The 19,257-nt window shown below is 41.7% G+C and overlaps 1 protein-coding gene across 1 annotated transcript in view; it reads right to left on the reverse strand.

Annotated features, from left to right (window-relative positions):
• NRP1 (neuropilin 1) overlaps positions 1 to 19,257 on the reverse strand; it is a 500,773-nt gene that overhangs the window by 58,037 nt on the left and 423,479 nt on the right. Inside the window, exons 11-12 of the mRNA XM_044066709.1 lie at positions 17,676 to 17,780; positions 5,319 to 5,378 (exon numbers count right to left, since the gene is read on the reverse strand). Of these exons, the coding sequence (XP_043922644.1) occupies positions 5,319 to 5,378; positions 17,676 to 17,780 (165 nt within the window). The remainder of the gene's footprint in view (positions 1 to 5,318; positions 5,379 to 17,675; positions 17,781 to 19,257) is intronic.

Below are 19,257 nucleotides of genomic sequence, written 5' to 3' on the forward strand. Positions count from 1 at the left end.
AATTTACCTTCCTCTAAAAGCAAATACACCACAAAGGCTTTTGTGTACAGTGAAGGAAAGAAAAGGTATACAAAGGGGGATAGCTGGTGGGTAACCTGGACTGCAACAGTGAATATACTCGAACATCTACATTTATGATAAGTGTACACAACTGTACTATGTTCTTCGTGTTTCACTGTTGCAGTCATTACATTTGGGTAGAATCCCAAAGCTATGGATGGTAGGATGGAACTAAACAGCATTAGGAGCGGCTATAATTCCCTGCAGAACTGCAGTGGCAAAGACTGTCCTGGATTTGGAGAAGACAGGCAAATGACAATGCTTTGTGAAGGTATGAACAGAGCTCCAAGTAGCAGCTTCTAGAATGTCTTTGGTTGGAACCCCTCTGAGAAAAGCTGCTGAAGTAGAGGCAGCCCTGGTGGAATGTGATCTGATCCCCTTGGGCACAGGTTTACCATGGTGCAAGTAGCATTAACGAATGCAATGGCTTATCCACTTAGAAATAGTCTGCTTTAATATAGCCTTCCCCTCTGACCCGGCAGCAAATGCTACCAGTAGTTGCTCAGACTTTCTTAGAGATTTGGTCCTGTTTAAGTAGAATCTTAATTGTCTGTGTACATCCAATGAATGCATAATCCGGTCCCCCTTGTTCTGCAGACGTGGGTAAAATGTTGGCAGGTGAATGGTCTGGTTAAGAGCCACACTGGATACCACCTTAGGCATAAAAGAAGAATTGGTCCTGAGGGACACCCTGTCTGGGTAAAATATAATAAAAGGCTCCACTGCCATAAGAGCCTGTAGTTCTGAAACCCTTCTTGCTGAAGTGACTGCCAAGAGAAAAGTTGTTTTCCAAGATAGAAATTTTATATCCGCAGTAGCTGCTGGTTCAAAGGGAGGCAGGGTGAGTTTTTCCAGCACAAAATTGAGGTCCCATGCAGGAGTTGGTGATCTTCTGGGAGGCCTTACATTTTTGGCCCCTCTAAGATACTGTTTAAGCAGAGGATGAGAAAAGAGGGGAGGCTCTGTGTTGTAATGAGCCGAGATAGCAGAGGCATGGATTTTTATTGAAGAAAAAGATAGGCCCTTGTCAAGCATCTCAGTCAAATATTGTAAAATCTGAGGAATATTGGGCTTTGCTGTGTCTGTTCGTTGTGCTTGGTTCCAAGCACAAAATCTCTTCCATTTATCAGCATAAGATTTTCTAGTACTAGGCCTTCTGGCTTCCAAAATGACATCCATCACAGATTTACTGAGAGGTGTTGTTTGAATAATTAGTTGATCAGCCATGCTGCAAGATTCAGAGTTTGGAGCTGAGTGTGCAGAATTTCATAGATCTGCTGAGACAGTAGATGAGGTATTTGAGGCAAGTACCATGGAGGAAGCTGAGACATATTCCTTAGAAGCGGGTACCAGTGCTGGTGAGGCCAGTCCGGAGCAACTAGGATCATTTTTGGTTTTTCCTGTCTGACTTTTAGTAAGACCTTGGAGAGTAGAGGCAGAGGGGGAAAGGCATAGACTGACAGGTTTTTCCAGCTGAAGGATAGGGCATCCACTTTCCATGCTTTTTTGTGATGAGTTCTTGTGCAGAATTTGTCCAACTGATAATTTTGGGGAGAGGCAAATAGATCTATGTCTGGGCTCCCCCATTTATGTGTTAACATGCTGAAGATTTGTGGATGCCGTTTCCATTCGTGCGGGTCCATAAGATTTCTGCTTAGGTCATCTGCCAGAGTATTTTGCTTTCCTGGCAAGAAATGAGCTTGAAGATGTATTTGGTAAGTCAAGGCTGTGTTCCACAAGGCCATGGCTAGTCTGCAAAGGGGGTAGGAATGTGTACCCCCCTGCTTGTTTATGTACCACATAACTATGGTGTTGTCCATCTTTATCAGTAGTTGTCCTGGATGAAGTAAGTCGTTGAAGGCTGTCAGAGCATTTTGAACAGCTAGGATCTCTTTCTGGTTGATATGCAGATGCATTTGGTTTGAGCTCCATTTGCCCCAAATGCATCTCCCTGCCAGGTGGCCCCACCAAGCATCGTCTGATGCATCTGTAGTTAGGGTTTGGGAGGCAGGGGGTAGAGTGAATGACAGTCTCTTGTTTTGGTGACATGTCTCTGCCCACCAAAGAAACTCCTGTTGCAGGCAGGGAATGAGAGGAATCATTGTTTCCAGATTGTGACAATGCTGACTCCATAAACTTTTTAGGTACCACTGAAGTTTCCTCATATGCAGTCTCGCATATGGAATTAGTAGAATGCAGGATGCCATGAACCCCAAAGCCTGCAGAATTTGTCTTGCAGATAACTGGGTTTTTGTTACCATTTGTTTGAAGTATGTTGTCAGTTGCCTTTGTCTGGCGTGAGGTAAGCCATCTGGGCAGCTGTATTCAAGCTTGCACCCAGGAATGTAATTATTTGAGAGGGTACCAGTTGTGATTTCTTTTTGTTTATGGTGTACCCTAGGCATGCTAGAAGCCTTTTTACAAACGCCAGATGTTGGAGTGTCCTTGTCCTTTGCTTGAATGAGACAGTCGTCCAGATAAGGATAAATTTGTATGCTTCTTTGTCACTCGAATGCAATTACTGGTGCCAGGCACTTTGTAAAGACCCTGGGTGCAGTAGATAAGCCAAAGGGCAGTGCAGAGAATTGATAATGCAAAAAACCTGCTTTGAAGCAGAAGTATCTTCTGCATGATTCCCTTATTGGGATATGCAGGTATGCCTCTTTTAAGTCTAGAGTTACTAACCAAGCATTCTTGCCTAGCATAGGCAGTAGCTGTTGTAAACTCAGCGTTTTGAACTTTGGAATGTCCAGGACCGTGTTCAGAATGGATAAGTCCAGTATTGGATGCCATGAATTGTCTTTTCTGGGTACCAGGAAAAGTCTTGAATAAAAACCTTGTCCTTTTTCCTTTTCTGGTACCGGTTGAATAGCCCCCATATCCATGAGGGACATGACTTGTTTCTGGGCCTCTCCCCACTGGTTTTGTTGGAGATCCGACCATCCGTTTGGAATTGGCAAAGTATGGAAATGAAATCTGTACCCCTGGTATACTATGTTTAATACCCACTTGTCCTGGGTAATTAACTGCCAATTTTGAGCATGAAGTGCTAGTTTTCCCCCCAAGGGGGCTGCCAAAAGATAAGTGCTTGGTGATGGTAGAGGAAAGTCATTGAGACTACTTACTGTAGGGTTGTGCTTTGTTTCCTCCAGATTTGGAGGTGGAGGCACCCCATTGCTTTGACCTGTAAGAACCCTGTGATTGGTATCTGGAGCCTTTTGAGCACCTGGATTTGCCCTGAGTGGCTCTGTTGGACACAGGAAAGGACCAATTTTTAGTAGGCCAGTGTCTACTGAACCTGAGTGGCTGCACTTGCAAGAAATCTTTTACAGTTTGCATAGATTTAGCTTTGTCTTCCATTTTCTTTAAAACCTCTTCTGCCTTATTACCAAACAGAGTATCATGCTCCTTGAGCCAGGCATGCCTTCTAATCACAGATCCAGTAATGGCAGTCCTAGAAGAGGCCTCCAAGGAATCAAAACCACATTGCAAAGTATGCTTTCCAACTTGTTCTTCTAAATGCAATAATTCTTGTAACTCTTTATTTTCCACACAATCAGAAATCAACATCATTTTCTGTTTCAGTAAGCCCATAACATGCTGTTGATATTTAAGCATATGAAACTGGCAGTTTAAAGCCCTGATTACCAAGGTTGTAGATGTATAAACCTTCTTACCCCATCTATCCAGTGCCCTGGAATCTCTATCAGAAGAGGTAGGATTCTTGGCTGTAGAGGTCTTTACAGCCTTGGGACCCTGAGAAATAATTTCAGGATTATCAGCAGAATTTTTGAAAAGAAATTTGTGGGAGTCAGGAACCCTGTAATATCTGCCTGGCTTTCTAGGTGCCAGAGGCAGGGAATCAGGAGCCATGCTTGATTCCGAGAACACATCATCAACAATGTCTAATACAGGAGGTATTGCCAAAGGCCTATGCTGCGGAAGAAGGAAATCCCTAAGCCTCTTTTTTGATTCAGAGAAGTCCTGACTCTCCCAGTGAAAATGTTTCCTTAAAGTATGCAAAGTCTCTCCAAAACAGTAATCCTCAGGAGGAGATGCAGATGGGATGGATTCCTCTGCATCAGAATCCTCATAGGGTGGAATAGAAAATTCCTGATCAGAAGAGGAATCAGAAGAAATGGAAACCTGATCTGAAGATTCATAATCAGTGCCTTGCCTAGGCCTCTTAGCAGGGGGAGGTTGGGAACACCTGATCAAGGTAATTAAATCCTCAGCCATTTTGAACATCTGTTTTTTAGGCATAGGGGGCCTGAGCACGTGGCTCATGCATTGGTTTTTTAGACACAGAAGTTGTTTTTGAGCTTGTTTTTGTTGCTGGCATTGGTTCAATATAAAAATGTTGAGGCCTGAAAACACCCTCAGAAGCCGGTGCCTGCTCAACGGCTCCGGACCCATCTAAGGGAGAGACATCTGCGGGTTCAATACTCTGAGAATCTCGCGGCATATCAAATTCCGAATGGGTCTCGGTAGAGGCCTATGACTCAAAAGTAGCGGGATTAAGGGGCTGCAAAAGCACCTCACTGAGTACCGGTGAACTGGCGACTGGATAAGAGAAGCTTTGTTGTCGGTTTTGGACCTCGATAGTCTGTCTCTGTCTTTTTCTTTGCATTTTTTGTGAACTCCGGTAGTCGGATTGCTAACCGATGACATTTCAGGATAATTAAATCTTGAACCAAAATATTTAGAAGCACAAATATACTGACGCTTAATAGTGCGTTGGTTAAATCTAGTACAAAACCGACAGCAAGGCACGTTGTGATCTGGGCCTAGGCAAGGAATACAGTACAAATGAAAATCCTTATGAGGTGTTTGCTTCCCACAAGTAATGCAATTATTAACTTTTACTGACATCGGTAAGGAGCAAGAAAAAGTTTCCCCAACGGGGTACTTAGCTTTAGTTTGAAGACTTTGGTTCTGAAACTCAAATACGAAAATTTCAGGAGTCGGCCAACTGGCACTTGCGAACTGCTTCTGCTTCGGGCACCGCACAGCAAGAAAGACTGAATAAAATGGCGTCAGCTGCATGTTTTATACCCCTGATGACCTGACATCATGGAAGAGGAGACAGCAACCAACGCAGGACCCAAGACTTTGTTATTCAGGCCGAATGAGGGCAACCTGCCAGCAGATTACCCAAATGTAATGACTGTAACAGTGAAACATGAAGAACATATGACATTTCAAGGTCTAGCTTAGGTTATTAATTTACAGCCATTTAATAAAAATGGCTACCTTACCTAGAATCTTGGTGGTATCATCTGTGAGTGTCCCTTCTGTTGTAGAACTGGTGCTACCCCCTGCAGATGAAAAAGGGAAACATACACTTGTATTTTGATTTAAACAGCACAATGAATAGCACAAAATACACTGTTATTCAATAAATGAATATCCTGTGATTAGACAATGCAATTAGAAACCTACATTCAAAATAATGCTTGCCTGATTGCGCTTACTTATGTCTTACAACTTGTGTGTGTGGGGGGGCATGCACACGCATGAGTGTGTTAAAACAGATGTCAGAACAGTGACAAATGAAACTTCTTTTTATAGTAGCATTGCAAATCACACTGGACTTTAATGGATACATCAAGAGACAGCTATGGTTTGGAAACCTGGGACTGAAGATCAGCTGCATTCCTCCATGGCTGTATGTACTGGGGTTTATACTACAACTACGATGTTTAATACAATTGATTTTGAAAGAAACTGTAGTATTGGGCTCTTACTATCGTTTCCAATGTTTTGTTGACAAGAAATACATGGAAGAACTTTTGAACTAAGCACAACAGCTTGCCATGACCCTTGGGCTTTATAACTTAGCACTGCAGTTTGACCTAAGTAACACAACTTGCAAACATATTTAAACTGTACACAAGTAGCCAGTGTACATGAAATTTTATAAGGAGATGCCAACACTGCAACATTTAACCATTAACCACAATCTGAACAATTCAACAAGTGGTTGGTATTTCACTAACTGTTAATGTCAGTGACAGCACCAGTTACTAAAATCATGTTTAAGCCACATGAGTATGACCATACCCTTATGATATAGGTTCTGACAAAATCCAAATAAAGTTTATAAGTAAAGGCCAGGAGGAGACAGATATCATTGAAATGTTACTACTGGAAAACAATCACCTTTTCCCACTGATGTTGTTAGCAACCTGCTGTCCTAGTCACCACATAGATCAAGATACCCATATGGTTTAGCTGGAGAAAGCATCATATAAGAGTAAAGAAATTACCCACAATGCCTGTGTTTCTAGTTAAACCCTCAACAGTGTGTTATACTGGAATAACAAGTTCAAAGGCAATCAGCAGGCCAGAAATGAAAACAAGTGGCACACTTATGCAAAATGCCAGTATCTTATCTTCCTAAAAAGTGCAGCTTGCTAAGAGCTGGCTGAGGTGGATACATCAAATGTGTAAAACAGCCTACGATCACAAGGGGTAAGGAGAAATGGGGACACCAAGTGATCTACGTGCTTTAGCTATTCCGTTGGAAGAGACAGAGAGTGCACCAGGTTTAGCCAGCCAGTAATGTGGTCTGCTGCCATGTTTAACTCTTTGTGTGGATACTTTTCAGGAGTAGAACTAGATTTTGAGTATCAACATCTGTGATGGAGGAAAAGTATAGTTTTGTACCTACCATAAATGTAGATGTTCGAGTGTTCACACTGCTGCAGTCATCACACTTGGGTTATCCTGCCATCAGGCGGTCCCACAGTTGGCCAGAGTTCCAAAGTCTTGGTACGGTGTCGGTTGCTGTCACTTCTTCCCTGACGTCAGTGCGCCAGGGGTATATAAGAGGCATCCGATGCCATTTTCTTCAGTTTTTCTTGCCCCAGATGTCAGGTGCCTCCAAGTAGGTAGGCAATATATATTGCTAATAAAACATATAAAAGGAATAAAAGGAATACCTTCAGTTACAAGCAAGTACACCACAAAGGTTGTACAGGATAGAAAGGTATAGAAAAGTTCAGCTAGGTCAGAGGGGATGGAGGGAGGGTAACCTGGACTGCAGCAGTGTGAACATTCGAACATCTACATTTATGGTAGGTACAAAACTGTACTATGTTCATCGTGTTACACTGCTGCAGTCATCACACTTGGGTTGAATCCCAAAGCTAAGGATAAGCGGTGGAACTAAACAGGGTTTGGAGAAGCTAGTAGGCCTTGCAGAACTGCAGTGGCAAAGCCAGCTCTGGTTTTAGAGTACAGAGGTAAGTGATAGTGCTTGGTGAAGGTGTGCACTGAACTCCAAGTTGCAGCCTCCAAAATATCCTTGGTTGGTACCCCTCTGAGGAAGGCTGTCGATGTTGCTGTAGCCCTGGTGGAATGGGGCCTAATGTTACGAGGTACAGGTTTATCATTGTGTGTGTAGCAGAAACGGATACAATGTCCTTTTGAGATAGCCTTTCCTTGTGATCCTGCAGCATAGGATACAAAGAGCTGGTCAGATTTTCTGAAAGCCTTGGTTTTATCCAAGTAATAACGTAATTGCCTGTGAATGTCCAAAGAGTATAGGAGCCTTTCCCCTTTGTTCTGAGGCTTTGGATAAAAGGTGGGCAAATGAATGGCTTGGTTTAGGGCCACACTGGATAACACCTTTGGCATAAAGGAAGGGTTAGTTCGTAAAGCGACTCTGTCTTGATGAAAAATGATGAAAGGCTCCACTGCCATTAGGGCCTGTAGCTCTGAGACTCTTCATGCTGAAGTTATTGCTAGCAGCAGGGCAGTTTTCCATGATAGAAACTGTAAATCAGCTGTAAAAGCTGGTTCAAAGGGCGGTAGTGTAAGTTTTTCCAAAACAAAGTTGAGATCCCAAGTTGGTGTTGGTGCTCTCTGGGGCAGTCTTATGTTCTTAGCCCCTCTGAGGTACTGTCTTAGTAATGGATGTGAAAATATAGGAGGATCTGTGTTGTATTGAGCTGAAATAGCTGAGGCGTGGATCTTAACAGATGAAAAGGAAAGTCCTTTGTGCAACATCTCAGTTAAATATTGTAGAATCTGAGGAATATTTGGGACAAGGGGATTCTAGCCTTTAGCCTGGTTCCAGGCGCAGAATCTTTTCCATTTGTCTGAATAGGCTTTCCTGGTGCTGGGCCTCCTGGCCTCCAGAATGACATCCATAACAGCTTTAGAGAGAAGTGTTGACTGGTTGTTTAGGTAATTTGCCACACAGCCAGATTTAAAGTCTTGAGCCAGCTGTGTAGAATCTGATTGTTTTGCTGAGTGAGCAGGTGAGGAATTTGTGGTAAAATCCATGGTGGGCCTTGAGCCATGTTCCTTAGTATTGGATACCAGTGTTGTCGTGGCCAGTCTGGAGCAATGAGTATCATTTGTGGCTTCTCTAATCTGGCTTTCAGCAGCACCTTTGCCAGAAGAGGCAGTGGAGGAAAGGCATACACTGTTAATGTTTTCCAACTGAATGAGAGGGCATCCACTTTCCAAGCTAGTGAGTGGTATGTCCTTGTGCAAAATTTCCGTAGTTGGTAGTTTTGGGGGGAGGCAAATAGATCTATGTCTGGGCTCTGCCATTTTCAAGTTATCATTGTGAATACTTGTGGATCTAGTTTCCACTCGTAAGGATCTATGATGTTTCTGCTTAGATCGTCTGCCAATGTGTTTTTCTTTCCTGGCAGGAATTGTGCTTGTAGCTGAACTTGGTAGGTCAGTGCCATGTTCCACAAGGTCATTGCTTGTCTGCATAGGGGGTAGGAATGTGTGCCCCCTTGCTTGTTTATGTACCACATCACTGTGGTGTTGTCCGTCTTTATTTGTAGTTGTCCTGGATGTAGGAGGTCCTTGAAAGCTGTTAGGGCATTTTGTACAGCTAGCATCTCTTTTTGATTGATATGTAGATGCCTTTGATCTGCAGACCATTTACCCTGAATACACTGTCCTGCCATGTTTGCTCCCCAGACATAATCCGATGCATCCATTGTTATAGTTTGCCTGGCTGTGGGTAAGGTAAATGGCTGACCCTTGTTGAGGTGACATGCCTGAGCCCACCATAGAAACTCCTGTTGAAGGCAGGGAATGAGAGGTATTATTGTTTCCAAGCTGTGGCTGTGTTGAGTCCATACGCTTTTCAGGTACCATTGTAATTTCCTCATATGCAGTTTTGCATATGGTATTAGTAGTATGGAAGATGCCATGAATCCTAAGGCCTGCAGAATTTTTCTTGCAGGGAGTTGGGTGTTTGTTGCCATCATTTTGAAGTATTGAGTCAGTTGTCCTTGCTTGTCTGGCGTGAGATAAGCCATCTGGGCCATTATATTTAAGCTGGTACCCAGAAATATTATGTCTTGTGAGGGCACTAGTTTTGACTTTTTTTCATTTACTGTGTACCCTAGGCAACTTAGTAGGTTTTTTACAAACGCCAGATGTTTTAAACGAATGTCCTTGCTTTCTGCTTGAATGAGGCAGTCATCCAGGTATGGATATATTTGAATTCCTCTTTGTCTACAGTATGCAATTACTGGTGCCAGGCATTTTGTGAGGACCCTGGGCACAGTAGATAAGCCAAAGGGCAGTGCAGAGAATTGGTAATGGGTTGAACCTGCTATAAATCGGAGGTATCTTCTGCAATTTTGTCTGATAGGGATATGCAGGTATGCCCTCTTGAGGTCCATTGTTACTAGCCAAGCCTTCTTGCCCAGCATGGGAAGAAGTTGCTATAGTGTTAGCATCTTGAATTTGGGTACTTTGAGATATGTGTTTAGAATTGAGAGGTCCAGAATGGGTCCCCAAGCTTTGTCCTTTCGGGGAACTAGAAAGAGTCTTGAGTAAAATCCTTGTCCCTGCTCCTGTGTAGGAACCTGTTGAATGGCTCTCATGTCCATGAGAGCTGTAATTTGTTTTTGAACCTCTGCCCACTGATTTGGTGGCAGGTTTGGCATTCCTTTTATCCTTGGTAAAGTGTGAAAGTGGAATCTCTATCCTTGAGATACAATATTTAGGACCCATTTGTCTTTTGTGATGATGCGCCAGTTGTCTGCAAAAAGTATTAGCTTTCCTCCCAAGGGAGCTGCCAAGAGGGATTTGCTTGGCAGTCTGAGGGGTAAGTCATTGTGTTTGTCTTCTAGTAGTTTGAGACTGTCTTCTCCTCCTTTCTGGGTTGTGGCACCCCATTGTCGAGGCTTGTAAGAGCCTTGTGACGGACCTCTGCCCCTTGGGCATCTGTATTTGCCCCTCTGTGGTCTGTCAGAAGATGGAAAGGACCAGTTTTTGGTTGGCCAATTTCTGCTGAAATGAGGGGGTTGAACCTGTAAAAAATCCTTGACCGTCTGCATAGATTTTGCCTTATCCTCCATTTTCTTTAAAACCTCTTCTGCTTTTACACCAAATAAAACATCCTGCTGTAAAGGTGCATCCAATAACTTTGCTTTTACATGATCAGGTAAAGTTTGTTCTTTTAACCAAGCATGCCTACGTATGACAGACCCTGTCACTGCTGCTCTACAAGAAGCTTCCAATGAATCAAATCCACATTGCAAAGTATGTTTTCCCACTTGTTCAGCTGCATACAACAAATCTTGCATTTCCTTGTAATCAGGCTGCTCTGTATGTGTGATCATTTTTTGTTTTAATTGAGACATCAAATATTGTTGATATTTCAGCATGTGAAACTGGCAATTTAAGGCCCTCATAGCTAGAGTAGCTGAGGTATATATTCTCTTTCCCCATCTGTCTAGTGCTCTAGAATCCCTTTCAGAGGGTACAGGATTTTTAGCAATAGAGGCCTTAACCCCTTTGGGACCCTGGGAAATGGTTTCTGGGTCAGCAACAGGGCTTTTATATAGGAATTTGTGTGTGTCAGGGACTCTGTAGTATTTGTCTGGTTTGGCTGGTGCAGGAGGTAGTGAATCTGGGTTAAGGCTAGATTCTGAATAAACATCATCCACAATGTCTAACATTGGTGGAATAGCAAGTGGTCTGTGCTGGGGTAGTAAAAGGAACTCTCGGAGCCTTTTCTTAGAAACAGAGTAATCCTGGCCTGCCCAGTGGAAATGTTCCCTCATGGTATGTAAAGTTTCCCCAAAAGAGTAGTCTTCTGGGGGAGATGCTGAAGGAATAGACTCTTCAGCATCAGAGTCTTCATAAGGGGGAAAAGAATATTCCTGTTCCTCAGAAGAGTCTGAGGAAATTGAAACCTGGTCAGAGGAAACGTAGTCAGGAGGGGGATGGGAACCCCTGATTAGGGTAATTAAGTCTTCAGCCATATTAAGCATCTGTTTCTTAGGCATGGGGCCATGTACTGGAGACTGCTGTACAGTTTTCTTTGCTTTTAAAGGAGTTTTCAGCTTTGCATAGGATTTAAAAGTGAGTGTAGTCGGTCTGAAGACACCTTCTGCAACTGAAGGTATTTCAACTGCTCCGGAATCTCCTTCAACCATGGAGTCGGAAGGGCCTAAAGATAAAGGTTGTGGAGGCCTATCAAACTCCTATTGGGAATCGGATGCCAACTGGGGTTCTGAATCAGCGGTCGTCAGGGGCTGCGTAGGCGCCTCACTGAAAACCGTAGAACCGGTGACTGGCTTAGCAGAGGCCTCGGTGTCTGGTTTGGGTCTTGGCTGCCTGTTCTTATATTTGCGTTTTTTATGCATTCCGGTCGTCGGTTGCTCCGACGGCATGGTATAATTAAATTTCCTACCAAAATAATGTCGGGCGAAATCAAATGGACATTTTATAGTTCGTTTGTTAAACCTAGCACAAAACCGACAACCTGTGATGTTGTGGTCTGGGCCTAGGCAAGGAATACAATAAGAATGAAAGTCCTTATGAGGTATTTGCTTCCCACAAGAAATGCAATTGTTAACTTTTTCTGACATCGGACTGAGGCAAAAAAAGGTTCCCCAATGGGGTACTTAGCTTTATTGAAGACTTCGGTCTGAAATTCGATTTGAAAATCTCAGGAGTCGGTCGACCGGCACTTGCGAACTGCTTATGCTTCGGGCACCGCGTGGCAAGAAAGACTGAAGAAAATGGCATTGGATGCCTCTTATATACCCCTGGTGCACTGACGTGAGGGAAGAAGCGACAGCAACCGATGCCGGATCAAGACTTTGGAACTCTGGCCGACTGCGGGACCGCCTGACGGCAGGATAACCCAAGTGTGATGACTGCAGCAGTGTAACACGATGAACATCTTTCATTTCTTGTACTACTGACATATTTTCTTCTCCAGTTTCCAAATTGGTATTTTCCAAATTGAGGCAGCTTAGAACAAAGTGTCCTGGACTTTAATGGAGAAATTCTTGACATAAAATCTATACCTATGGTACATGACTTGTAATTACTTTGTTCTTTTATTGACAGAAAGGGAAAAGGCATACAATCTGGGCCCATTTCTTCCATATAGAATAGAAAATAACTTACAGATCAAAGAGCAAGCCTCAGGTAGTAACTCTGTGCTTGCAGGCATTCATTACAATAGTCTGTATTTACCTTTTATGTAGACTGTACATGAAGCTGTATATTTAGGCAAAATTACATTTAAATGTCATTTTGTGTAACACAGCTTATTTAACCATAGCAGGCTTTGGACTGCCTGATTTGTTTTTGGTACAGAAAAGGCATGCACATTACTTCTGTTTAAGCATGACCATTGTAAATAAACATTTGCACTGAGAGACAAATCAGTTACTTAAGCCTGGGCTACTAAAATTATATAACTATATCTGACTGTTTTTAACCCTGCAGTATTGCTCAAGGACAATCCCATTTTCATGGAGATGCAGGGTATGGCAGAAAGGAAAACAGCAGTAGTTCAGACAAACGGCCATTGTCCATTGCTCATTTCTAGCCCTTTAAACTGTAAAGTTCAGGACTGATTGCCATGACATTTGACCATGGCAAGAAAAGAGCTAGCATATGGCAAAATGCACTGGACGGATGTCACTTGGTGGTAATGGCAGGAAATCAGCAGGAGGTAAATTTAGTTTCTGGAAATTACCTTACAGTGAGAGAAAAAGGCAACTTGAAACAGACATTGGGTATTACTTGTTACTGTGTAGGGCATTTTATACAAGGAAGTACACACACCGATTTCACAGTGAACTAAAGCATGAACTTTACCCCCCTGAAACACATCAGAGGGACCACTTCCTATTCTTCACCAAGTTCATCTCATCACCTGAGTGGGTTAAGCGGGGATAGTTGACATCTACCTGTCAGCCAATATATAGATGTAGTTAGGCATGCATGCATGTATCTGCTTGGGTTTTAGTAACTGCAGGACTGGTGCAACAGAGGTAGCCACTGATGAACAGTATTACAGAAATATACAAACTTTCTTCTTGTTACATTTGTCACTTAAAGTAATTTACCATAATTAAGCTGTTGTGTGTTACATGTTCTGGTCAACTGCAGTAATAACCCAAACAGCAAAGACAGTACAATACACTTCTTACAAAGTACAAGAAAGCAAAATGAGATTATGCAGTCAGCTGCTACACTGCTCCCCCTCCTGCAATAACCAGAGATTACTCTCCCACTTTCATTAGTTCTTGTCTTTCCTCTATGACCCAGCGGGGTCAGAGCATTTACTTGTCACATAATTTGATCTGTGCCAAAGTGCCATCTATATTCAGCACTTCACACTTCCCGGATTTGTACGCAAAGCAGGCACCTGTCACTTTTACCTGCTCTTCTTCCTCAGGCAGAGACAATTCATCTTCTCGTCGTTAGGATGTCATGAGTCCATATAGCACCTCCAAAAACATTTAATCAAAAATAACAATACTTAGAGCATACAAACTTTACTCTCAGCCCTTTTTAATAAATGTTTCCACAGTTCTCCTCCACATTCCAGAATAAGCAACGAGATGTTTTTTAAAGGAGAATTTAACATTTTCACTTACTAAAATGGAGAAAATATGAAAAGACTGCTATGGGGAAATCTGACACGCTGTGCAACATACAGGAAGTTTACCCACATTTTATGATGACAACGATGATGATATAGTTTAGGAGATAATAATCCCGATGCAGGTAGGAGATAATAATCCCGATGCAGGTAGGAGATAATAATCCCGATGCAGGTAGGAGATAATCCCGATGCAGGTAGGAGATAATAATCCCGATGCAGGTAGGAGATAATAATCCCGATGCAGGTAGAATACGGAGATAACAGGTTCAGTGTAATGTAAGACTGAAATATCTAAGAGTTGGCTTTATTTTTTTTTACAGTCTTCTCTGTGTAGACACTCACAATTAGACTAATAACCCTTTCTGAGGACGCAGCACATTTACAAGTTACATGGGAGGGAATATGATCACTTGCAATCTAAACCACTGCATTTCCAAATACCTCATGCAATGTACCACAATGTAAACTTGTCAGTCTCCAAGTTTAACAGTGAAGAATACATAGATGGACTCTCTCTAGTGATATTTTGAAGGATGCAGAAATGCAGTGTTCGGTATGGTGCAGGTGTGACTATCGGTGATACAGGATCAGATGAAGCATATGAAGCAGGCCTGGATGCAGTTGGGGCCATAAGCCTTGTTATGCTGACACATAGTGATGTGACAGTTAATACTCACCCTTATAATGTGTGTACAAATATGACTCCTAAAGCAGTTGCTGCATACTTAACAGGTAACTGTGCAGTATGTCTGTACTACCATGATAATACCAAGTAAGCTGCATAAGACAAACAGAACATTTCTGGTGTGGCCCACTCAGTAGTTCAGGATTTCACTACTAAAAGCACAGTTCTGTGACGAAGGAAGGAGGAAGTGCATACATTTTTTCTACGAATGAGGAGGGGAGGGTGCGTGTAAGCTGAGTGCTATGATCAGTGACTGAAGAACATATACTGTGAGAAGCCTTGCTAAGGAGAATGGGGGTGTAACTTTGTGAATACTGCCCCATTTACAGGCTCATACACCTGTTTTAGCAGCCCTCAGTTTCTGACTTCAGCCACTAATATATAAGCTGCTTGTCTGTTAGCTATCACATGACAGTGATAAAGTGAACACATGAAGAGCATGGATCAAAGCAGTACAAATTAAAACGTATCATGAGCCTGTCTCTAGGACTTCTGCTTCATTGATGCAGTACTGCCAAGGGAAAAACTCATCAAGTGAGTCATGACTTTACTAAATAAGCACACTGAAAGAGATAAAGGACATTTAAAGGTATCTGTTCACTTTAAGATTTAAATGACTAAGTAATTAGTATAAAAAAGTCAAGGCTATATGTTATTTCGAGCTCAGCTGGGGAAGGAAAGAAAACCAGAGAAAAAGAATAGAAGTATCAGGCTTTGTAAACACAGAGGAATAAGAAAAGATAAGGCCACATTTATTAAGTGAGCAGGTGCACACATATTACAGGATGTCTTTGAATCCGAGTTTGGGGGTGGGGGTGGGATAACAATTAAGCTATTTATCTCACAGACACAAGGTACAGGGTTTCAATTTCACCTTTGGTCACCATCTGGCTATTGGCTAAGGTATGTAATAGTCTATAGTCTAATTGTCTACTTTTTACATATGAACCTATAGCTCGGAGTACAATTTTAAGGTGTTCTGTAAGAGTGCAGGTATCTCTTGTTTTCATTCTATATTCTTACTAAAGTACTGTAGGCAAAAGTGTTGCAGTACATTTATGAGAGAGGGGGACAGCAGAGTACTCCTAACAAGAGAATAATCCTTTTGACTGTGCTGGAGCTTGTCTGTGTCTCAGGTCCTTTCTTTTCTCACATACTGATAGCAGTAGCTCTACAAAGCATACATGGCAGCCCAAATCTTACCACAAAAATCCTGGCAAACCCATTAAAATGTGTAATTACACACAGAAGACTGATCAAATACAATAACATAATCAGCTAATGATAACACAACTTGACAGCGATGGTGATACTCATGCACATTTGCCCCATGAAATAGCACTGGCTAACACTTCACATGTTTACTAAAACACTGTGCAGTACAGAAGTACAGCTACGCAGTGGTGCAAGTCCCTGTACACAGTGCAGTAAGTCCATTACACAGTGGTGTAAGTCCCTGTACACAGTGGAATAAGTCCCTCTACACAGTGGGGCAAGTCACTGTACACAGTGGAGTAAATCCCTTTATGCAGTGGGGTAAGTCCCTCTATGTAGTGGGACAAGTCACTGTACACAGTGGGTAAGTCCCTCTATGCAGTGGGGCAAGTCACTGTACACAGTCTTATCCCACCACATTGTTACAGTACTTTGTGTATAGCGTATGTGTGCAAATGCCTCTCCCCACCATGGTATGCAGTTTACTAATGAAGAAACGACTGTGTACATGCTGTCCCTACAAAGTAAACTTGAAGAGCTGAGGGGGTGGGATGGTACTGGCACAAGGTGCTGTTTGAGCCAGTTATGCTTCTGAGTCCCACAGCTGCAGACCTATACATGTAGTCAATTTCAAGTAGGCCCTTATCTATCTATAAGAGAGCAAGTATACTAGTAACAGACTGCACAGGAAAATGCCATAACCTTGTGCAGACTCGCTTTTAAAACCGCTATTGGTGAACGCACATTTTCTAGACTTGGGCCAGCACTACAGAATAAGACTCCTGTTGAAATAAAGTCCAAGAACACTCTTGTAGGTTTTAACCATACGTTGTCTGTACACCTTCACAAAAAGGTTGAATGCAAATGCTTAGGGATAATCATTAACTTCTGTCCCACAACAGGTTTACCTCTTCCCAAGTAAATCAACCTTTCACCTACACTGTTACTTTTATTTCATTGCCATTTCTTAAATGATGTAAATAGTTTTATTATAATCTTTCTGCATGTGGCTTTATGTTTTACATATCACGCTTGTTTATCTATTGTGTTTATGCATTTGTTAGTCAATGTGCCCAGGTTGTGGCCTGAAATTATTTGGACCAGCCCACTTACCCAATTATAAAATAGTAAATAGATAAATAAATAAAAACTGCAAAAACTTAGCTCTCTTACTAACTTCCACACAATACCATTTATTGCTGGTGAATCCACACACTACATTTAACTAGCAAGCAATAATTTATACACTGAAATGTTCTCTACATCACAAAAAAATAAATAAATAAATACTGGATTTTCTGCCTTAATCACTGCAATATTGGATAGTGTGAGAAGGCTTCAGAGAAAACTATTTTTTTTTTTTTATGAGCAGAGATTTTTGCCTGTAGTACATTGTATCTTCCAACATTTGAACTCATGTTGCACTTGCCTATAACTTAAATGTATCATCCATTTCGCCAAGCAAGCAATCAGCAGATCTAAAGAGAAAAGTGATAGCATTTACATGCATTTCTGATAGCTATTACATGATGTTGTAACAGGCAGTTTGTAAAAATGTGCTCATGTTCTATCTACTGCTGCAAAAATGGCATGCTGTTTGATGCAAAAAAACAAAACAAAAGAACAAAATAAAGAGTGATATAACACTAGTTTTCAGCACATATGATGCAAAATGATCCATTGGGCATTGCTGCAAAAGCAAGCATAATGTTGGTGTTATTTGCATGCCACAAAATGAATGAATCAACTGAAATTGTTTCAATAATGGATGACCAAAATGAAATGAAAAGTTAATGCTATGAAGATGGACAGCACCTGGCGAGTCGTAGTCATCACCTGTTCCACTGTAGCATATGGACTGGTCATCCTCACAGTCATCAACTGGGCCATGATCTGCAGTTGGTGGGCTAGAGGTAGGTGCTAAGATAATGTAGGAAAACATATTAGTTCCCTTAACATTCCACAACCAGAGTGCATTCCCCTGAAAAAGTAAGTATGAAATCTAACTATCTGATGATCAGTGAATTTCATGCACTCTCTGGCGACCCTGTAGAGGCAGATGGGACCAAACCATCAGTGCATTCACACACCGACTACACATATGATGCCATAAAGCTATACAGTTTTAGTTTTCCCAGGCGGTCAATATAACTTAGCACATATTATAAGCTGCATAATGCTGTTTGTAGTCCGTATAGCCACAAGTAATGTGACACAACATTGTTAAACAGTGCTAGTTCTGTTACAACTTGATCCATGGACTTGGCATGGATATATGAAAAGGGACAGAGCCATGTACTGTCTAGGAATGTGGTAGTACCTTTTGTCTCCAAAGTCCATTTTTTTAGATATTGTGGTGTAGAAGGGATGGGATAGAAGAAGCTACAGAAACTGGGGTGCTGAACTCCCATACCTCAAGAAATGCAGTTTCTAAATCCCATAAGTATAACTAACCTCATAAAATACATCAGCTGGCTCAATAATCCACTAGGGCAATGAGAGTTTAAATTAACAAAATCCAAGACAGTCAAAAATACAGTAAAATACCACTCTCTCATGCAGTTAATTACCTTTCACTCACTACTGAAATATAACATGAAAAGCACATTTATGATAAAGACAATTTATGGCAGAATAAAGCCTAATGTTTTGTTTTACTTTTAGTAGTGCTATTAGTTGTACAACTCTTTTGGACTCGGGCACTACAGCCCACTGTTTCCTTCTGCTATTTTCTTGATTGTACTGTCATGACTCCATCTGACTTTCTCAGTTACTCTGAATTCTGTCTTAATGTTTAATATAAAAAAGCAGCGAAAGCTGTTTAACATCCCTAGCCTAGGCATTCTATTCCTGACATGAAAAGTGCATCCACACACTTGACAGAAAGATATAAGTGTTATCAAGTGCGCAAGACCTAAATATCTGTACCATTTCTAAATGTGTGCCGTGGGTGAAAAAGGTACCACATGTGAACAGCATTTGCAGAGTGACTGCTTACAAAGACCAGATTAAGTACCCATCCATGCAGAACAGAGTGGAACTTTACTGAGCTGTATTAAAAAAGAAACAACATGCAAACTACATTGTGCAGTTTCAGAAATGCAGTTACTGCCAGTGGGTAAAAACAAAACAAGCAAAACACCTAGTTAAATGGATTGTTTAGGAGGGCAACTAAATAAATATGAATCAACATTTAATGAACATCTTCCTCCAGCAGCTTAGACTTATTAAATAATGAGAACCTGAACATTTAACTCCGCTTTCAGAGGTGTTGTAGTCATGCAGAAATATGTTTCATAATTTATACTTAAATTTGTCAGTTCTTTTCATGTTTCAGTGTAGTGAATGTATTTACACCAACAAACTATTTTAGTTCAGACTTATTCCATACTTTTGA

The sequence above is a fragment of the Protopterus annectens genome, chromosome 3.part1, assembly GCF_019279795.1.
Source record: "Protopterus annectens isolate FY-2018-M chromosome 3.part1, PAN1.0, whole genome shotgun sequence".
In the NCBI taxonomy this organism is placed as follows: Eukaryota; Metazoa; Chordata; order Ceratodontiformes; family Protopteridae; genus Protopterus; species Protopterus annectens.